Below are 16,471 nucleotides of genomic sequence, written 5' to 3'. Positions count from 1 at the left end.
AGAAGGTAATCTCTGCATCATTGATTCCAGAGAAAAGAGACAGGACATTGATATCACTGGGGAACATGTCTCTAGTAGCTCCTCATGAATGGTTTTTAGGGAAACCTAGAAGCATTTTCACATCATCAGGTTCAAGTGGAGTAACTTTATTCATTCCAACCCATACCAGATTCCATTTTCAGCACTCATCAAAAACATACTTCTAAACACTCGAAGGTGGCTCATCGTCACAAGCTTCAAGAACCTTGTGGATCCTTTCTGTCAATTTGGCACTTCCTGTACATGTTTGTAAACAGATCAACTTTGTTCTTGGATCCCAGGAAGGCCATCATTTCTTTGTCAATGGAAAAATATCATGTATAGTGCGTGGAGAAAACAAGATAAGAGGAAATCTGTTCTCAATTGGCAGATTATGAATATAGCCCCTTTTCAGTATCGCAGTATGAAAATACTTCGAATCTACAAATTCTGGCTCTACATCGAATAAGTACTGTGATATTTCAGTCCAAATCAACTGGAGCAAGTGCCACATTCTCATAGTAGAAATAAGGAGACTCAATAGCATCTTCTGGAAGTGTTCTTTGAGTTATCTGATCTGGTTCGGTATGAACCCCAGAACCAATTATTAGAATTGAAAGATGAACTGCATGATCCTCTTCATTAAGAAGCTTCTTTTCAAGCTTCTTCTGCTTATTCCCTTCCCAAAAATCATAGCTCGAGTTTAGCCTTTTCTTGTAATTGGGATCATTGCATAATGGCTTCCTATCTTCTACCATAAGAAGTGCGTCAGTAGCCTTAGCTATTTGAGCAGCACATATAAAATCTGTCAACTCTGCAATTGATGAATCCAGACCATATCTCACCATGGTTATTGAAGCCTCAACTTCTGAGTACCCCATTTTCGTCAAGTGTAACAGTTTATTCTTCTCATCAGAATCAGAATTCAGAATTTCTTCGGTATCAGAAAGAACTATCAATATCTGTGAAATCATCCTGAAAGATCGCTTCATAATTAGATGAGTTGTTATCAGAATCAACATGTTGCATGGATGTGGATTTTTGATAAGATGGTACCACTGTATATGTAGTCTTGCCAGTGCATCAGATTACTGTTTGCATAAATTGGTTTCTCTCCTACGAAAAAGTATATTTCAGAGATGGCCTTCACTGAAGATGATAAGCCACTGTGTCAGCTTGGAACGGATTACCAAGCTATTTTTACTGCTCTGTCTGATTAAATCCCTCCAGATACAGAAAATGGTCACATCATTCAGAAGACACATATCTCAGACGTTTTTGTCAGAATGATTGAGTACTTCTTAAGTTTGTGACAGAAGAGAATTTCTCCAGTTACTTGACAACGCTACTGTTCAGCAACACCAGAATGAGAGTATTCAAGATAAACAGATTTGGGGCACGAATAAAGCCACAAATACCCATAACAGTGCATTGTCAAAATTGGACCTCATGAGGATCATGATATTCCAGTCAAACATACATTGAGAGTGAATCGGAAGCAGAATATTGAGGCATCTCAAAAGCCCAATTCAGACAGATCTAGAGGGACATCTTGAGGGCCCATTTCAACCAGAAATAGAATATTGGGGCATTTTGAAGGCTCACAGCAATATGAATATTTGGGCATTCTTGGAGGCTCATCTCAACAAAAAGTAATGTTGAGCACACTTTTAACATCTGTATTAGCAAATACTGGTGCATGCTGAAAGCCTTTTTCAATCAGAATGAAGAATGTTGATGTATTTTGAACGTTCGTATCAGCAATTATTGGGGCATGCTGAAGGCCCACAACATCCTGTGTCAAGATCATTGACTTGAACAAATATTTCCAATGAGACAGAAAGGTGTGAAGAATGAAAATGGTGAAACAGTGATAGTCGAGCTGACTATACATAATTGCTTCGTTCATCAAGCAGTTATATTATGATCATGTTATTGAACAAATATCTACTCAGCAAGTATGGTTTCAAATACCCAATCTTCTTAACCATGTGTCACATGACAGCGTATTCTTTGTTAAGCTACAACATGGTTGCATGAATAAAGATGGTCCCCAGATAGACTACTCGATCCAGGGTTCAGTTCCTCAATATCTTAGCTTTGAATTTTGCATTCCGTGTGTCGGTGATGATTGGAAATATTTCTTTGAGATTCCTGGCAGTTAGTTTCAACCATAATGTTGAGATTATGAAGCTGTTTTTCACATCAGTTTTTACTTACTTGATGACATTAAAAAGGGAGACTCGACTCTCACTTATATTACTGTTATTCCCGTTGTTATTGGGATCATCATTGCTAGCCAAGATGAACTGAGTTTCCATCTATCTTGGTTTTATCATGTACGTTTCATCCCCAGAAGCAAGAATTCTACGGATATCTTTCGGTACATGGATCCTATAGCTGAAGTGTTTCTACTTTCTATAATGCTCATTACAGAAGAAAATGTGATCAGTATTATATTTGCCTTTGCCCGAGATGAAAACGTGATCAATTAGTGTCTCTATTCAATTCGACACCAGCACATTTTGTGAATTTGACCAACTTTTTTTGGTCATACCAGTATTTCACTTGTATTCCCATTTAGTTTTGTTCTCAAGTGGTTTTGTGACATCATACAAAAACTTTGAACACCATGCAAAGAGCATTATTGACCAACAATTCGAGCAGAAGCCTTAGGAGATGAATAATGTGTTGTCAAATGTTTTATGAACCAATGATTATGGTGTTGAACCAATGTTGTTATCATATGGTTTTCCTTTATTGATACAAGATGAAGATCTCTTTCCGCAGAAGGAGAGCTGGAATTTTAACAACAAGAAACTAGTGGAGCCAACTAAGGTTGAACGACAGGTTGTTGTTAAGCATCTCGGCATGATATGATCCAAGTTGCCTTGTTCAAGAACCATTTAAATGTGGGGACATGAAACGAATTGAGATAAATTCTCCTTATGATGTGTTTCAAGAGTCAAATCAGAATAGACTCTACTCCCCTAATTAATCCCCCCTGAGTCAGGCATATCTACATCTACACTCTTCAAAGATGATAGATTCTCTTTTTAAAGATGATAGATTCTCTTTTCAAAGATGAAAGCTTTATGGGATTTATACACAAGTCCAAGCAAATAAAGTTGGTTTTATCCAAGACAAAATGGGGCATCAGGGTCATAATTTTGACTACGACAAGAGTTCCACAAGTGAAACATTTCTTCTGAGACTTAAATGAAGCAAAGAAGATGCAAAGATACAAGTTGATCAGATGATTCTATAGAAATGCAAGCTTGATAGCATAAGTTTCTACACTGATATCCAGAGGTAACACTGGCAATAAATGATGAAGTGAAGGAAGACCAAGTTCACCACTTTGAAGTCAAATGAAGATTGCATCAACATTCATGCATTCATAAGAATATCATTTACACAATAGACAATGCATTACATTAATACATTTGAGTGCATTCAAACATGAAGTTTTACAGATCTTCGGAAGAACAAGAAGATTCATGGTAATAAGAAAAAACCTTACAAGAAGAAGGTATTCAAAACCGCAAATACATGAATCATGCAAACATCTGAAGAAGAGATGGAAGCAATCCACAAAAATTAGCATTATCTTGAGATTGGGGCATGTTATCCAATCAACATGTTATTTCAAAAAACAGAATGAGAAAACGATTTTCATAGTTTCTAATTTTATCTTTTCTAAAATGAAATTGTTGAAAAGTAAGAAAACGATTTTCTTAGTTTTTTTACTTAGTAAACTATTTCTAACAGCCTTATCTTGAGATTGGGGCATGTTACCCAATCAACATGTTATTTTGAAAAATAATGAGAAAACGATTTCCATAGTTTCTCATTCAATCTTTTCTAAAAATGAAATTGTTGAAAAGTAAGAAAACGATTTCCTTAGTTTTTTTATTTAATAAACTATTTCCCACATCTGTAAGTCTTGTAGTGCATGATGTTTCCAAAAAGCCTTCGGGAGATTTTTGATGTTTTCAAAGCCTTAGGGTCATCTATAAGTCCTGCAGTGCATGATGTTTCCAAAAAGCCTTTGGGAGCTTTTTGATGTTTTCAAAGCCTTAGGGTCATCTGTAAGTCCTGCAGTGCATGATGTTTCTAAAAAGCCTTCGGGAGCTTTTTGATGTTTTCAAAGCCTTAGGGTCATCTGTAAGTCCTGCAGTGCATGATGTTTCCAAAAAGCCTTCGGGAGCTTTTTGATGTTTTCAAACCTTCGGGTCATCTGTAAGTCCTGCAGTGCATGATGTTTCCAAAAAGCCTTCGGGAGCTTTTTGATGTTTTCAAACCTTCGGGTCATCTGTAAGTCCTACAGTGCATGATGTTTCCAAAAAGCCTTCGGGAGCTTTTTGATGTTTTCAAACCTTCGGGTCATCTGTAAGTCCTACAGTGCATGATGTTTCCAAAAAGCCTTCGGGAGCTTTTTGATGTTTTCAAAGCCTTAGGGTCATCTGTAAGTCCTGCAGTGCATGATGTTTCCAAAAAGCCTTCGGGAGCTTTTTGATGTTTTCAAACCTTCGGGTTATCTGTAAGTCCTGCAGTGCATGATGTTTCCAAAAAGCCTTCGGGAGCTTTTTGATGTTTTTAAAACCTTAGGGTCATCTGTAAGTCCTGCAGTGCATGATGTTTCCAAAAACCTTCGGGTCATCTGTAAGCCCTTCAGTGCATGATGTTTTCAAACATTTTCATCCTACTCAAATAGAGGCCAAATAAAAAAAATTATTGTCTTTTTCGTCTTTACTCTAATCTTGTTAATACAAGAATGAGCAAAGAGGGGCAGTTGTAGACATTAATTTTTTCATAATAATAATTATAATTATTATTAATATATATTATTATTTATTATTATTAAATATATATATATATATATTACAAATTACATCATAGGCCCAATCTCGTTTACAAGCCCAAATCCCAGGCCCAACCAGAACCGACCCAGACCAAAATAAAACCCTAAATATTTAGGGTTTCAACTAGGGTTTCTAAACCCTAGCACTGCTGCCGCCGCCTCCAAGAACTCCCAACAGCCGCCTCTGCCGACACTTCCCAAGCCAGATGGTCCAACCAACTGCTGCCGACGCCTTACTGCCACGCCGTAGCCTCAAGGAACACTCCAGAACGCCAAATGGCAACCAACAGCCTTCCCTACGGTGAGTCACCAGCCTAGCTTTGGTGACTCACCGAGGTTTCCCTCTCAGGACCGGTCCAAACAGAACTCCATGGTGGCTATAAAAGCCACCGAATCCTGCAAAAAAAGGAGACAACCACAGCAAAAAGAAACGAAGAACCCGAGAGCAAGGGGACAGCAACACCAACAACGAGCAAGCAAGAACCGAGGGTAACACTAACAACCCACGACATCAAAACGAAAGAAAAGAGAAAAGGAATGGGGGGAGAAACTTACCACCAAGGAGAGCTCTCAAACCATCGTCGGAGACGAGATCCTAACTATGGTAAAAGCTTCGGTTTTTCTTAGATCTAAGGCGATTTAAGAGCTTTTAGGGAGAGTAAGGGTTGGATTCGACACTAGGTTTTAAAAAGGAAGCATTTGGTGTAATTTTTCAAACTCCGGCCACCGTGAACGGTGGCCGGCGGTGGTAGTCGGCGCCAGATCGTGGCTGTCGGCCAACGATTGGTTTCCCTCAGATGAAGGAAACTTAGAGAGAAGGGAGAGGAAATCTCTCCTAGAGAAAGAAGAAAAAAAAATGAAATGAAAATTTAGCCTAAAATGGCCGGTTTTTGAGCTTAAAACCCCCTCCCCGAACGATGTCGTTTTGGGGGAGGGGCATGTCTGTAATTTCACCACTGGACAAACCCTTTCCGCGGCCCTTCAGGTTTTGTAAACAATTCATTTTAGTCACTGAAATTGACTTTTATGCCTTCTAATTCGTTATTTAAATTTTGTGTTTATTATAATTTAGTCACTACAATAAACTTCCATATATTTTAATTTAGTCTCGTAATTTTATTTTATATCATTTTAGTCCTTTCCAGTATAATTACATACTTTAGGGTAAATAACCGATTTAGTCCCTTATTATTTAATTAATATTTATTTTAATCTTGTATAATTATAGGTTAAATTATTATTATTAATTATATTTCAAGTTATGTTCATTAATTTAGATAATTTATATTTTAATACAATAGGATTTTTTTCATTTATTTATTTGCAATATTATTTTATTATTACTTTTAATATATATGTAAATTATTACTTTCATTATTATATTTATTATATATATATATATATATATATATATATATATTGGTTTAAATAATAATATTTATTTTTAATATCAAAGAAAAGGACAGTCTTAAAGCAACTAGATGTCCTATTCTGATATGTTAAAAATAAATAAATATCTTACTTATAAAAACCAAAAAACACATATTGTTTTGTTTTATTAGAAAAAATTATTATTTTTAATATTTAAATATTAAGAAAGGGCAGTCTTAAAGCAACTCGATGTCCATTTTCTAATATTTTTAAATAAATATTTTACTTTTATCAATTATATATATTAATCTAATTTTTTATTATTTTTAGATAAATATTTTATCAATATTTATTTATTTATTATATCAAAGAAAAGAACTGTCTTAAGGCACCTAGAAGTCCTTTTCTGATATTTCTAAATAAATAAATATTTTTATAAATATATATAAATTAATATATTTTTTTCATAATTATAATTTTGAAATAATAGGATTATAAATTAAATATATTTTGAATTTTTAAATTTATAATAATAGAGACAATTTATAATTAAAAAGTACCAATTTTGGGCATTGTAGGGGTGCTAATACTTCCCTAAACGTAACCGACCACGAATCCCTTTTTATTATTAAAAAGAACGAATTTTTGGTTAAAAAGCAGAACAATTTATCTTTTAATCGATGTTTTCTTAAAAACTCTTTATACCACATTTTTTTTACAACTATGAGGTAAGGGCGTTGTCTGAAAGGCCCCATTTTTCAAAGAGGCGAGGCAAGCCCGGACCCAGAGGGAGCCCCGGAAAGAAGAGTCTATATTGGTGTAAAAAAGCGAGTTCCATCTTTGACAATATCAAATTCTCGAAGGTCCAAGACGATAAGGCAAAATCGTCTGATCGGCTTCAGCCTGAGATATCATATTCGCCGAGAGCACACTTCAAAGCGGAGGGGGCGGACAGAAAGAGTCCATTCATGAGTTGAGGACATGATCTCAGATATTTGCTGGCTTATTGATGACATTCTCTCCTGCCGGCCAAAAGGAGTGGAGACAAGATAATAAAAATGATAAGCTCGATCCGCCTTCACTTACCTTACACAATTTATTGAGTTAGACCTAACCTAAGATGGACTCAGAGGCCAATAGTTACGACTATCGAACTATCGAACAAAGGCGCTATCTAGTGTATTATAAGAAAAGGGAAGATGAAAAGAATGAAGCGGATAAGCGGGGGACGAACTCCTCTATCTATCCTAGAAATGGGTTAGATCTATTGAATGAGATCCTTCCGAATGGGATAAGAGAATTCCTACTATTACTATTCTCTTTCTTTCTCTTCATTTAATAAAGAAAGAACACTGAACACAAACAAGAAGTAACTTTTTGAAAGAGTTATAACTTCACAAAACTTCTCATCCCTTATCGTAGTTTAGACTTGATCTTAGGCTAACGGTTACCGGCTTCACGAAAGGGTCCACACACGGCTAAGCACTATTGGGCGGAGCTTTCTCGATCCAAGCTAACTACTGGAAGATTTGAAAAGAAAGGAAGTCGAACTATAATAAGCAATTTATTTCGCAGGCTGAAACAGGTGAAATCAAAGGGCTAAAATCAAGGTTTTCCGTTCTGCTTCTTAGTGGATAGATTGGATCGATCAAACTTTGTGTTCCCCCGCTCGCTGCTTTCCTTTCCCTCCCCGAGAAAATGCCCAAACACGGTAAAGCGAATCAATGGATTTAGTCGGCAATCGCTCAGATTCAGTGAGTGGTCAGTTAGTTCGAGTAAAGGATGTGTTAAGTTAACTGGAGGAAAGCTCAGATTCCGTGAGTGAGATTAATGTGAGAGGGAGCGTTCGTCTTAGCAAACTAGAAATATCGTATAATAAGAAAGGCATGGATCACTTTCTTTCTAAAGGCAACTGCTCTGATTCAGTAAGTGCTGCTCAGTCCGAGTAATGATTCAGTAAGTGCTGCTCAGCCCGAGTAAATAACAGGAGGAAAGCTCAAGCAGCGAAAGGGATCGTCGGAGATTGGGTTTGGTGTTAAGTCCGAGTAGATGGAGGAAAGTGAAAGTGAAAGGGAGACCATCGGCATCGGGAGAGGTTATGGAATATCTCGAGCGCTAGCGAGAGGTTTTGAGAACCAAGCCGTAGAGGAACGCGAAAGAAAAAGAACCGAGTTTTCGGAAAACGAATCAATGGGTTTCGTCGTAAAAGCGAAAGGGGGAGAGGTTATGAAATATCTCGAGCGAAAGCGAGAGGAAAGCGGGGATCACCATCGTAGGGAGAGGCAACAGCATTCTAAGTTTTGGAGTTTAGTTTGCTTTCCCTCCTGATCCAGGGGGCTTGAGCATTACTCGAGCTATAGTTATGAGTTCCAGGCCTCTAAACGACGATCTGGTTTCAGGGAGTAGGAGTGTTATAAAGCAAAACCGGGCTCCGTGTTAGGAGTAAGGACGAGGAGTTAAGTTAACTTCTAGGGTTCCAAAGGATGTATCGAAAGCATACGACGAAAGCTTCCGCCGAAAGCGAATGAAGTGAAGGTCTGAAAGAGAAAGCTAGAAACCCTGGTAGTTTTTCTGGTTTGATAAAACCAGGGATCGAAGATGAGCTCTTTCACCCGTAGTACGCTCAAGCCCCTAAAACCGTTCAAGAGTGGGCTTGTAAGCTAATCCCAACTAATCAATTATCCCAGGCAGGGTTTGCATCTTATTTTCCCTCTGAAATCCATTGTTAAATTAACGAAGGGAAGTGAACGCTCAAGCGAGAGGGACGACTTAAACCACTCGTACGTTGGTTGGCTCAGCTGCGAGTAGAGGGACTTCATTCTAGGGAAATTTAGCACCAGGAAAGGTTGCATCGGGAAAGGTAGTACTTCATGCAGCTCGTGCTCTGTTAGAGCAAGAGGATGTTCAGGTAACGAAGGATCAGGGAGTGAACACGACTTGGAAACGAAGCTGCTAAATCCTATTCGAGGGGCGGAGGAGACCTTTTTCTTTCTATGCAAGCGGAGGAGAAGGAACCACACCCCAAGTCAGCTACAGCACCTGGAAACGATACGAAATCCAAATCCGCATCCGCCACCGTTGAGCCAGAAAACTCAGAAAATCCTATTCGTTCACCAGACATCGAATCGAAGATGTTATCTTCCTGCTTCGAATAATCGGCCCTAAAAGCCATCTTTCGCGGGCGGATGATATAAATCAAATTTCACTGGGGAACGAAGTTGCACTGGTTTGATAAAGCCAGGGGTTTTCCTTATTACATTTCGCCTCTTCATTGAATAATTAAATAGAGGTCGACATGAAAGAAAGTCATCCAGGGTTTGACCCAGGCGCGGAGGTTATTCAAAAGCCGGGGGTCCATAAGGATGAGGGATAGAAGTTGGACTGAAAAGGATCGGGACTGAAAGTGACCTTAGTACGAGGGTATTATACCAGAAGTAGCTCGAGCGTTAGCGATCGGAATGTGTTCGTTCGTTCGTCTAACACCCGTGCGCGTGGCGTGGAGGGAAACACTATCGTATAAGAAGATCGTAGCATAGAATGCTTTCCTTGAACGAACTACGCGTTTCTCTTTATATATGATATTGTTCGCGTTCATCCCATCCCATAAATATTCAATGTTGTGTTTGCTTAACACATCCGAATTGGACCGATTGCTCGAGGGAAGGTAGGCAAAAGCTCTACCAAAAGACACCCCGTTGGTTGGTTTTTCGCGTTGTCCCCCAAGTCGCACGACGTTTTAACCGAAAGAACTTCTTGCGCAATTCATGCCTTTCTGTTTTTATGACCAGAAATTGTTTCTTGATTTCCATTTCAAATTGTTCTCTAGACTTTTTATCAATATGAGGTGATCGTAACACAGTATATAAGACTCGTGATTCAGGCAATCCAATCTTCCGTGTGTAAGGCGGAAGCCCCCAAAAAAGGTTTTCCATAAATGGGTGATCAAAAGATCGAATCACTATACGTATCTTGGTGGTCGTTACTTTTGGTGGTCTTTCTTTTTGGCTGACTCCTCTTCCTGTTCTATTGATAAAAAAAAAAGCATCCAGCAGCGCCACGCCAGTAGAAAGAGTTAAGCTACTAAGCTAAGCTGCTGTTAGGGAACTTGGTTGTTAACCAACGGCGCTAACCAAAATCGCCTCCTCCCGCCTCATTTTAAAAATGAAGTAGTTGGTGGAATTCATCACTAGCAAGACCAAGCTGAGTGATGTTCTGCAAAACAGAAGAAACATTTTGCAGAGTTAGATCATTCCCAAGGATGTCAGTGACCAGTTGCCCGTAGGTCCAATTAGGCGGCAGGGGGATATTATGACGTTGGAAAAGGCCGTATCGGTTATGGCTCCCCTTGTTATATTAACCGCTGTGGTATAAAAGATATCGTTTGGCCCCGCGGGAGGTTCCCCATTATATTATGCTGGTTTGAAATTTCATTACATAATGAGGTAAGGGCGTTTATAAATATATATAAATTAATATATTTTTTTCATAATTATAATTTTGAAATAATAGGATTATAAATTAAATATATTTTGAATTTTTAAATTTCTAATAATAGAGACAATTTATAATTAAAAAGTACCAATTTTAGGCGTTGTAGGGGTGCTAATACTTCCCTGAACGTAACCGACCACGAATCCCTTTTTATTATTAAAAAGAACGAATTTTTGGTTAAAAAGCAGAACAGTTTATCTTTTAATCGATGTTTTCTTAAAAACTCTTTTAAAGGATGATTTTTAGGTATTCGACCTACCTGAACCAAAAGGCCGATGGCGACTCTCAAATTATTTTAAAAACCATTTATTCACATCACTTTTCCCGCCAAATAAATATTTCGTGCCCGAACGAAAACCGGTTACGACACAGTTATTGAACATTGATGTTTGTTTTGGACATAATAAACAACCATGTACAATAAGTTTGAAGTTGTCTTCGTTTTCGTCCAAATTATATAGAAACACTATAAAGTTGAAGACAGCGGCGAGAGGCTTTTGAGTTCCTGTAAATGTGGAATGTTCCAAGCTCTTTTCAATGTACTCTCTAAATGCAAATCATTCTCTGAATTAAAGCAAATCCATGCACTTGTTATAACTTTTGGCCTCCTCCGTGATGAACCTTTGTCGTCTAAACTCCTCTCGGTCGCCGCCCTCTCCGACGCCGGCGACATAGATTATGCCTACCGCCTTTTCTCCAGGCTGCCGACCCCCGGAGTCTTCGATTGGAACACGATTATTCGAGGCTACTCCGGCAGTAAAAATCCCAACAAATCATTTTCAGTTTTCATTAAAATGCTCAGAGCCGGTGTCTTGCCTGATCATCTAACATATCCTTTTCTGGCCAAGGCATCTGCTCGCCTTTTGAAGCCGGACCTCGGCGGAGCAATTCACGGCCACGCGTTGAAAAATGGGTTCGGATTAGATAAGTTCATTAACAATTCTTTGATTCATTTGTATGGTTCTTGCCTTGACGTTGTTTACGCACGCCGGGTGTTTGATGAAATGCCTATGAAGAATATTGTTTCGTGGAACGCTATGTTGGATGGTTATTCTAAGTGTGGGGATATGGCATCGGCGCGTCAAGTGTTCGAATCAATGTCTCAAAGGGACGTTGTTTCTTGGAGCTGTTTGATTAATGGGTATGTTAAGAGTGAGGATTATAAGGAGGCGTTGGCAGTGTTCGAGGAAATGCGAGTTTTGGGTCCCAAAGCTAATGAGGTAACGATGGTGAGTGTGTTGTGTGCTTGTGCACATCTCGGCGCGCTTGATCGAGGGAGGTTAATGCATCGTTATGTGATGGACAATGGGTTGCCGATGACTTTGGTTTTGCGTACTTCTCTCGTTGATATGTATGCTAAATGTGGAGCGGAAAAGGAAGCTTTAGACGTCTTTCGTGCGGTATCTAATCGTAAGACCGATGTGTTGTTGTGGAATGCTATGATTGGAGGGCTTGCAATTCATGGATTGGTTAATGAATCTCTCAAATTGTTTACCGAAATGCAAATAGTTGGGATTGTCCCTGACGAGATCACGTACTTGTGCTTGTTGAGTGCTTGTGCTCATGGTGGATTAGTGAAGGAAGCTTGGTACTTCTTCGAGTGTATTGGAAAACAAGGTATGACTCCTAAGAGCGAACATTACGCTTGCATGGTGGATGTTCTGGCTCGTGCGGGGAAGGTAGCAGAGGCATACCGATTTCTACTTGAAATGCCCATGGAGCCGACCGCATCATTGCTGGGTGCTCTGCTAAATGGGTGCTTAATACACGGAAAATCTGATCTCGCAGAAATAGTAGGAAGGAAACTAATCGAGTTAGACCCGGATCATGACGGTCGATATATCGGCTTATCGAATGTTTACGCGGCTATCAAGCGATGGAAGGAAGCAAGAACAATGAGAGAAGCTATGGAAAGAAGGGGAGTGAAAAAGTCTGCTGGATTTAGTAGTGTGGAAATATCCGGAGCTCTTTATCGTTTTATAGCTCACGACGAGACACGTCCGAACTCTGAACAAATCTATAAAATGCTGGAATTCATTGTAAACCAAATGAAACTTGATGTTCATAAGGATATTGGAGAATATATTTCTTTATGAAATGAAATGTAATTCGAATGCAAGCTTTTCAAAATCCAAACCTATCAGATACCATCTCCGAAGGAAACTTTAAAGTAACATCAGAAGCAAGAAAGCATATATATGTAGCACACTCCCTAAACAAAAACAATATCAGAAATATGTTTCTAATAGATATTTAAACACAATATTTCGATCCTGACAAAGTCGACTCGATCTGTCTATGTAATGTACCATGTTCTTTTCATCATTCTCAGAAAATCTGCAGGATTATAATATACCATAGCTGCGATGGCAATGCTAGATATTCAAATCTTGAAGGTTGGGCTGAGCAAGCTGGAGCGGGTAGGAATGGAACTGTTGGGGGCTAATGGTTGAGAGCTGAAGCACACTGCTGGGTTCATCATAGAAAGGGAATTGCCCAAGAACTTGCTGATACTCCATCGGCTTAGCTTCCATTCCCCCGTGCTGATACTCGATCGACACTCTGTGTTCTTGAATCTACGAGATAACCGAGAAACCAATCCAAATAGTAAATGTTTCAGCAGCTAAGACTAGATGATCAACTAAGTTAATCAACACAAGTTCAGTAGAATTCTTTACTCACCCATCGGTACATATTGCTGTTTTCTTCTTCTAGTAGTCTCTCCTACAAATTTTTTTGACGTCCAAAACATAAATTAGCATCTGGTTTCGATTTTTTCCTATGTGAATCATGTGAGGGAAACTTAATAAAGTGTTAATTGAATTCCGATACCTTTCTACGCAAGTTGTCCAGTTGTTGCTGCAAAAGCTCATTCTGCAATATCCCAAATTGTAAAACAAAAGAAGAAATCCTCAGTTGAATAACATAAGAAGAAGATCATGATGAACTCGTATACCTTTCGCATTCGGACCTTTATGATGGAGCGTTCGAGTTCTTTTTCTAGTTGTTCGAGCTCTTCAAACGGTATCGTGCTCATGTCCTCACCGGTGTAGCGTCGCATGCTCAGTTGAAGCCGACGGGTCTCTCTCCTCAACACTGCCAATTCATTGTACAAATGTTCCTACACATATACATACATATATATACATAAATATCATACAAAATATTCTCCAGATTGAAGAAGGAAATGTGGGATTCTTACCCGATTGTCATGCTCAGGAATGCTACTTCCTGTGACCTTCAAATACCTTTCTATGATTTGTTCCATTCTGTGAAACAAGATATATATTCATCCATAAAACAAAGACTTAAAAAGCTGCAATCACTCAAATTCATCATGCAAAAGTAGATCTGCAGAAACCCTAACTAGTTTTTTCTCTCTTTCTTCCATAAACATGGCATATAATAGAACAAAGCCTTTGTTTATAACCAAATATGGGGATCCATGGAAAGGAAAACGAAAATGAAAGACCTATACGGCTCACTGCAATACTGGCACATCTTGCCAGTGGTGGAGAAGATGATGAGGCCGATCTGAGCTTCACAAAGTACAGAAAGCTCGTGTGTCTTCTTCAAAAGTCCGGCTCGTCGCTTCGAGAACGTCACTTGCCGAGTCGTCTGGTTCTCTATCCTCTTGATCTCTATCTTCCCACGTCCCATAACTATATCTAAAGATCAAAACCAATATATACTCTATCTATAAACTTCTACAAACCACAATAGCAAGTAATAATGGGAAGTAAAAGCTTCTGAAAACTTGAAATAACAAAAGCTTGATGCATAGTTTGTATGAAAACCAGGAAGGGAAATTAAAGATGAGGAAGATGATGACTTTCTCTGTGTGCAAAATCACCTATGCTGTTGTTGCTTACTTGTGAAATCTGCAGCTCCTTTGGTGTATGAACAAGGAATTTATTCTCAATAAGTTATTTTTTTCTCCCTAAAAACCCCATTCTCTTCCGATAAAACTACAAAATTGCACCTATGTTTGATAGTAATAGATTAGGCCCTCTATGGTAGACTCATCATGTAGGTATAAGTGAACTTAAGCACACTTAACTATTATTTAAGGATTTGAGATTTAAATATTCTTACGATAAATTGATGAGTAAAGAAAACTTAAACAAAAAAATATAGGTAGATAACAACAGGGTTGGTTTAAGTGGTAAGCAGCTTGATATTGTTTGAGCATAGAAAATCTATATTGGAAGACTCATCCACCCAAAATCAAGTGTGTGACGCGAATAAATCCGAATTAGTAAAAGTATAAATATAAAAGTATATGAAACCCTATAATTCTAGTTATAAATGTGAAAATTTATTAAAATTACGTGAAAATTTGAAATTTTTGAAAGATATGGCCGTTTCAAATACACCTGAATTCATCCTAAATTAATACCCTACTAAAACCCTAATTGTTGAATTAACTTACCAAAATTTATCAAAATTACGTTAAAATTTAAAATTTCCGAAAGATATGGCCGTTTCAAATACTCCTGAATTCATCCTAAATTAATACCCTACTAAAACCCTAATTGTTGAATTAACTTACCAAAATTTATTAAAATTACGTGAAAATTTGAAATTTCCGAAAGATATGACCGTTTCAAATACTCCTGAATTCATCCTAAATTAATACCCTACTAAAACCCTAATCGTTGAATTAACTTACCAATGATTTAATGGAATAGGGGCAGTGGCATTGTCAGTAATTTAAAGCAAGAAGTGATCTTTTAATGTCAAAAGGGAGAAACAAAGACAAAATGGTGTAAGTCTTAACCACTCTTCTGAACTCATGTCTGTCAAGCAACCTGAAATTTACCAAAATTAGAAATTTCTTTTGCAATGAGTTGAAAACTAAGACAACCCTAAAATGGAAATTGGGGCCCATTCCAAAACCCTAAAGAACCCTAATAGGAAACGACAAGCTTTAACAAATCCCATGACTAGAACTTACCATGTATAGTTTCGTGGTCTGGTTTCATATTAACTTGAGGATCAATCAATAATAGGTAAAGTGAAAAGTAATTTTATTTTACCTTTTACTTTGAACTTTCATAGGTAATTCAAATTCAATTATTATGTTAAATTAATTGTCTGATGCATTCAAATATATCTTTTGGTTCAACATGTTAGAAATGTTAAGGTTATATAGAAATCCACCAACGGGTTAGTATAAATGGTAAGTAGTTTGATATCGTTTAAATAAGTCTTGAGTTTGAGATCTTGTATATGTAGAAAATCCATGTTAGGAGACTCACTCACTAAAATCATATATACGACATGGATCGATCCAAATTAATTAAGACAAAACCCTAAAAAGTCAAAAGAACAACCATATATATGGTGTGTATATATATATATAAAAGGAAAGTAAAAGATTGATGGTGATTTATATACTACTATTACTTTTTCTCTTATTTTTTTAAATATTAGTGAACATGTCACATTCGTATGGGTTATCGACGTCGATTGGTCTAATCTATGTTTATGTGGTTCTTGATAATCAAAATTTCATTATTTTTTTTCTCGATAAGAACAATAACATTTCATTTTCAGTTAATGCTAACAATTTATTTTACCATAATACGATTGTATTTCTAACATAATCGAAATTTGAAACAGATTATATATTTTTTCCAAAATAAAAAATATATTATATTGATTTGATGACAACAATATACAATTATATATATGTTGTTAATTTCAGAACCCTTTAAATTTAGC

General features: G+C 37.5%; 2 protein-coding genes across 2 annotated transcripts; one reads left to right on the top strand and one right to left on the bottom strand.

The window, feature by feature from the left end:
* Window positions 1-11,247: 11,247 nt before the first annotated feature.
* LOC120151029 (pentatricopeptide repeat-containing protein At5g08305-like) lies at window positions 11,248-12,840 on the top strand. Its single transcript, XM_039163584.1, has one exon. The coding sequence runs from the start codon at window positions 11,263-11,265 to the stop codon at window positions 12,838-12,840; it is 1,578 nt and encodes a 525-aa protein (XP_039019515.1). The 5' UTR covers window positions 11,248-11,262.
* Window positions 12,841-12,921: 81 nt separating this feature from the next.
* On the bottom strand, window positions 12,922-14,602 carry LOC120151007 (protein TRANSPARENT TESTA 16-like). Its single transcript, XM_039163566.1, has 6 exons — window positions 14,217-14,602; window positions 13,947-14,013; window positions 13,701-13,865; window positions 13,577-13,618; window positions 13,427-13,468; window positions 12,922-13,320 (listed from the first exon to the last, which is right to left on the bottom strand). The coding sequence occupies exons 1-6, from the start codon at window positions 14,402-14,404 to the stop codon at window positions 13,120-13,122; spliced, it is 705 nt and encodes a 234-aa protein (XP_039019497.1). The 5' UTR covers window positions 14,405-14,602; the 3' UTR covers window positions 12,922-13,119.
* Between the last annotated feature and the right edge of the window lie 1,869 nt (window positions 14,603-16,471).

This window comes from Hibiscus syriacus, unplaced genomic scaffold (genome assembly GCF_006381635.1).
Source record: "Hibiscus syriacus cultivar Baekdansim isolate YM2019G1 unplaced genomic scaffold, ASM638163v2 tig00111027_pilon, whole genome shotgun sequence".
Lineage (NCBI taxonomy): Eukaryota > Viridiplantae > Streptophyta > Magnoliopsida > Malvales > Malvaceae > Hibiscus > Hibiscus syriacus.
Note: the sequence above shows the minus strand (reverse complement) of the source record. Positions and strands in the feature narration are given on the sequence as shown.

Coding starts and splice junctions, on each gene's coding strand:
- LOC120151007 (XM_039163566.1), bottom strand. CDS start 14,404: ATGGGACGTGGGAAGATAGAGATCAAGAGGATAGAGAACCAGACGACT. Junction 13,866..13,946: donor TTCCTGAGCATGACAATCGG/GTAAGAATCCCA, acceptor GTATATGTGTAG/GAACATTTGTACAATGAATT. Junction 13,321..13,426: donor ACAGCAATATGTACCGATGG/GTGAGTAAAGAA, acceptor GTTATCTCGTAG/ATTCAAGAACACAGAGTGTC.
- LOC120151029 (XM_039163584.1), top strand. CDS start 11,263: ATGTTCCAAGCTCTTTTCAATGTACTCTCTAAATGCAAATCATTCTCT.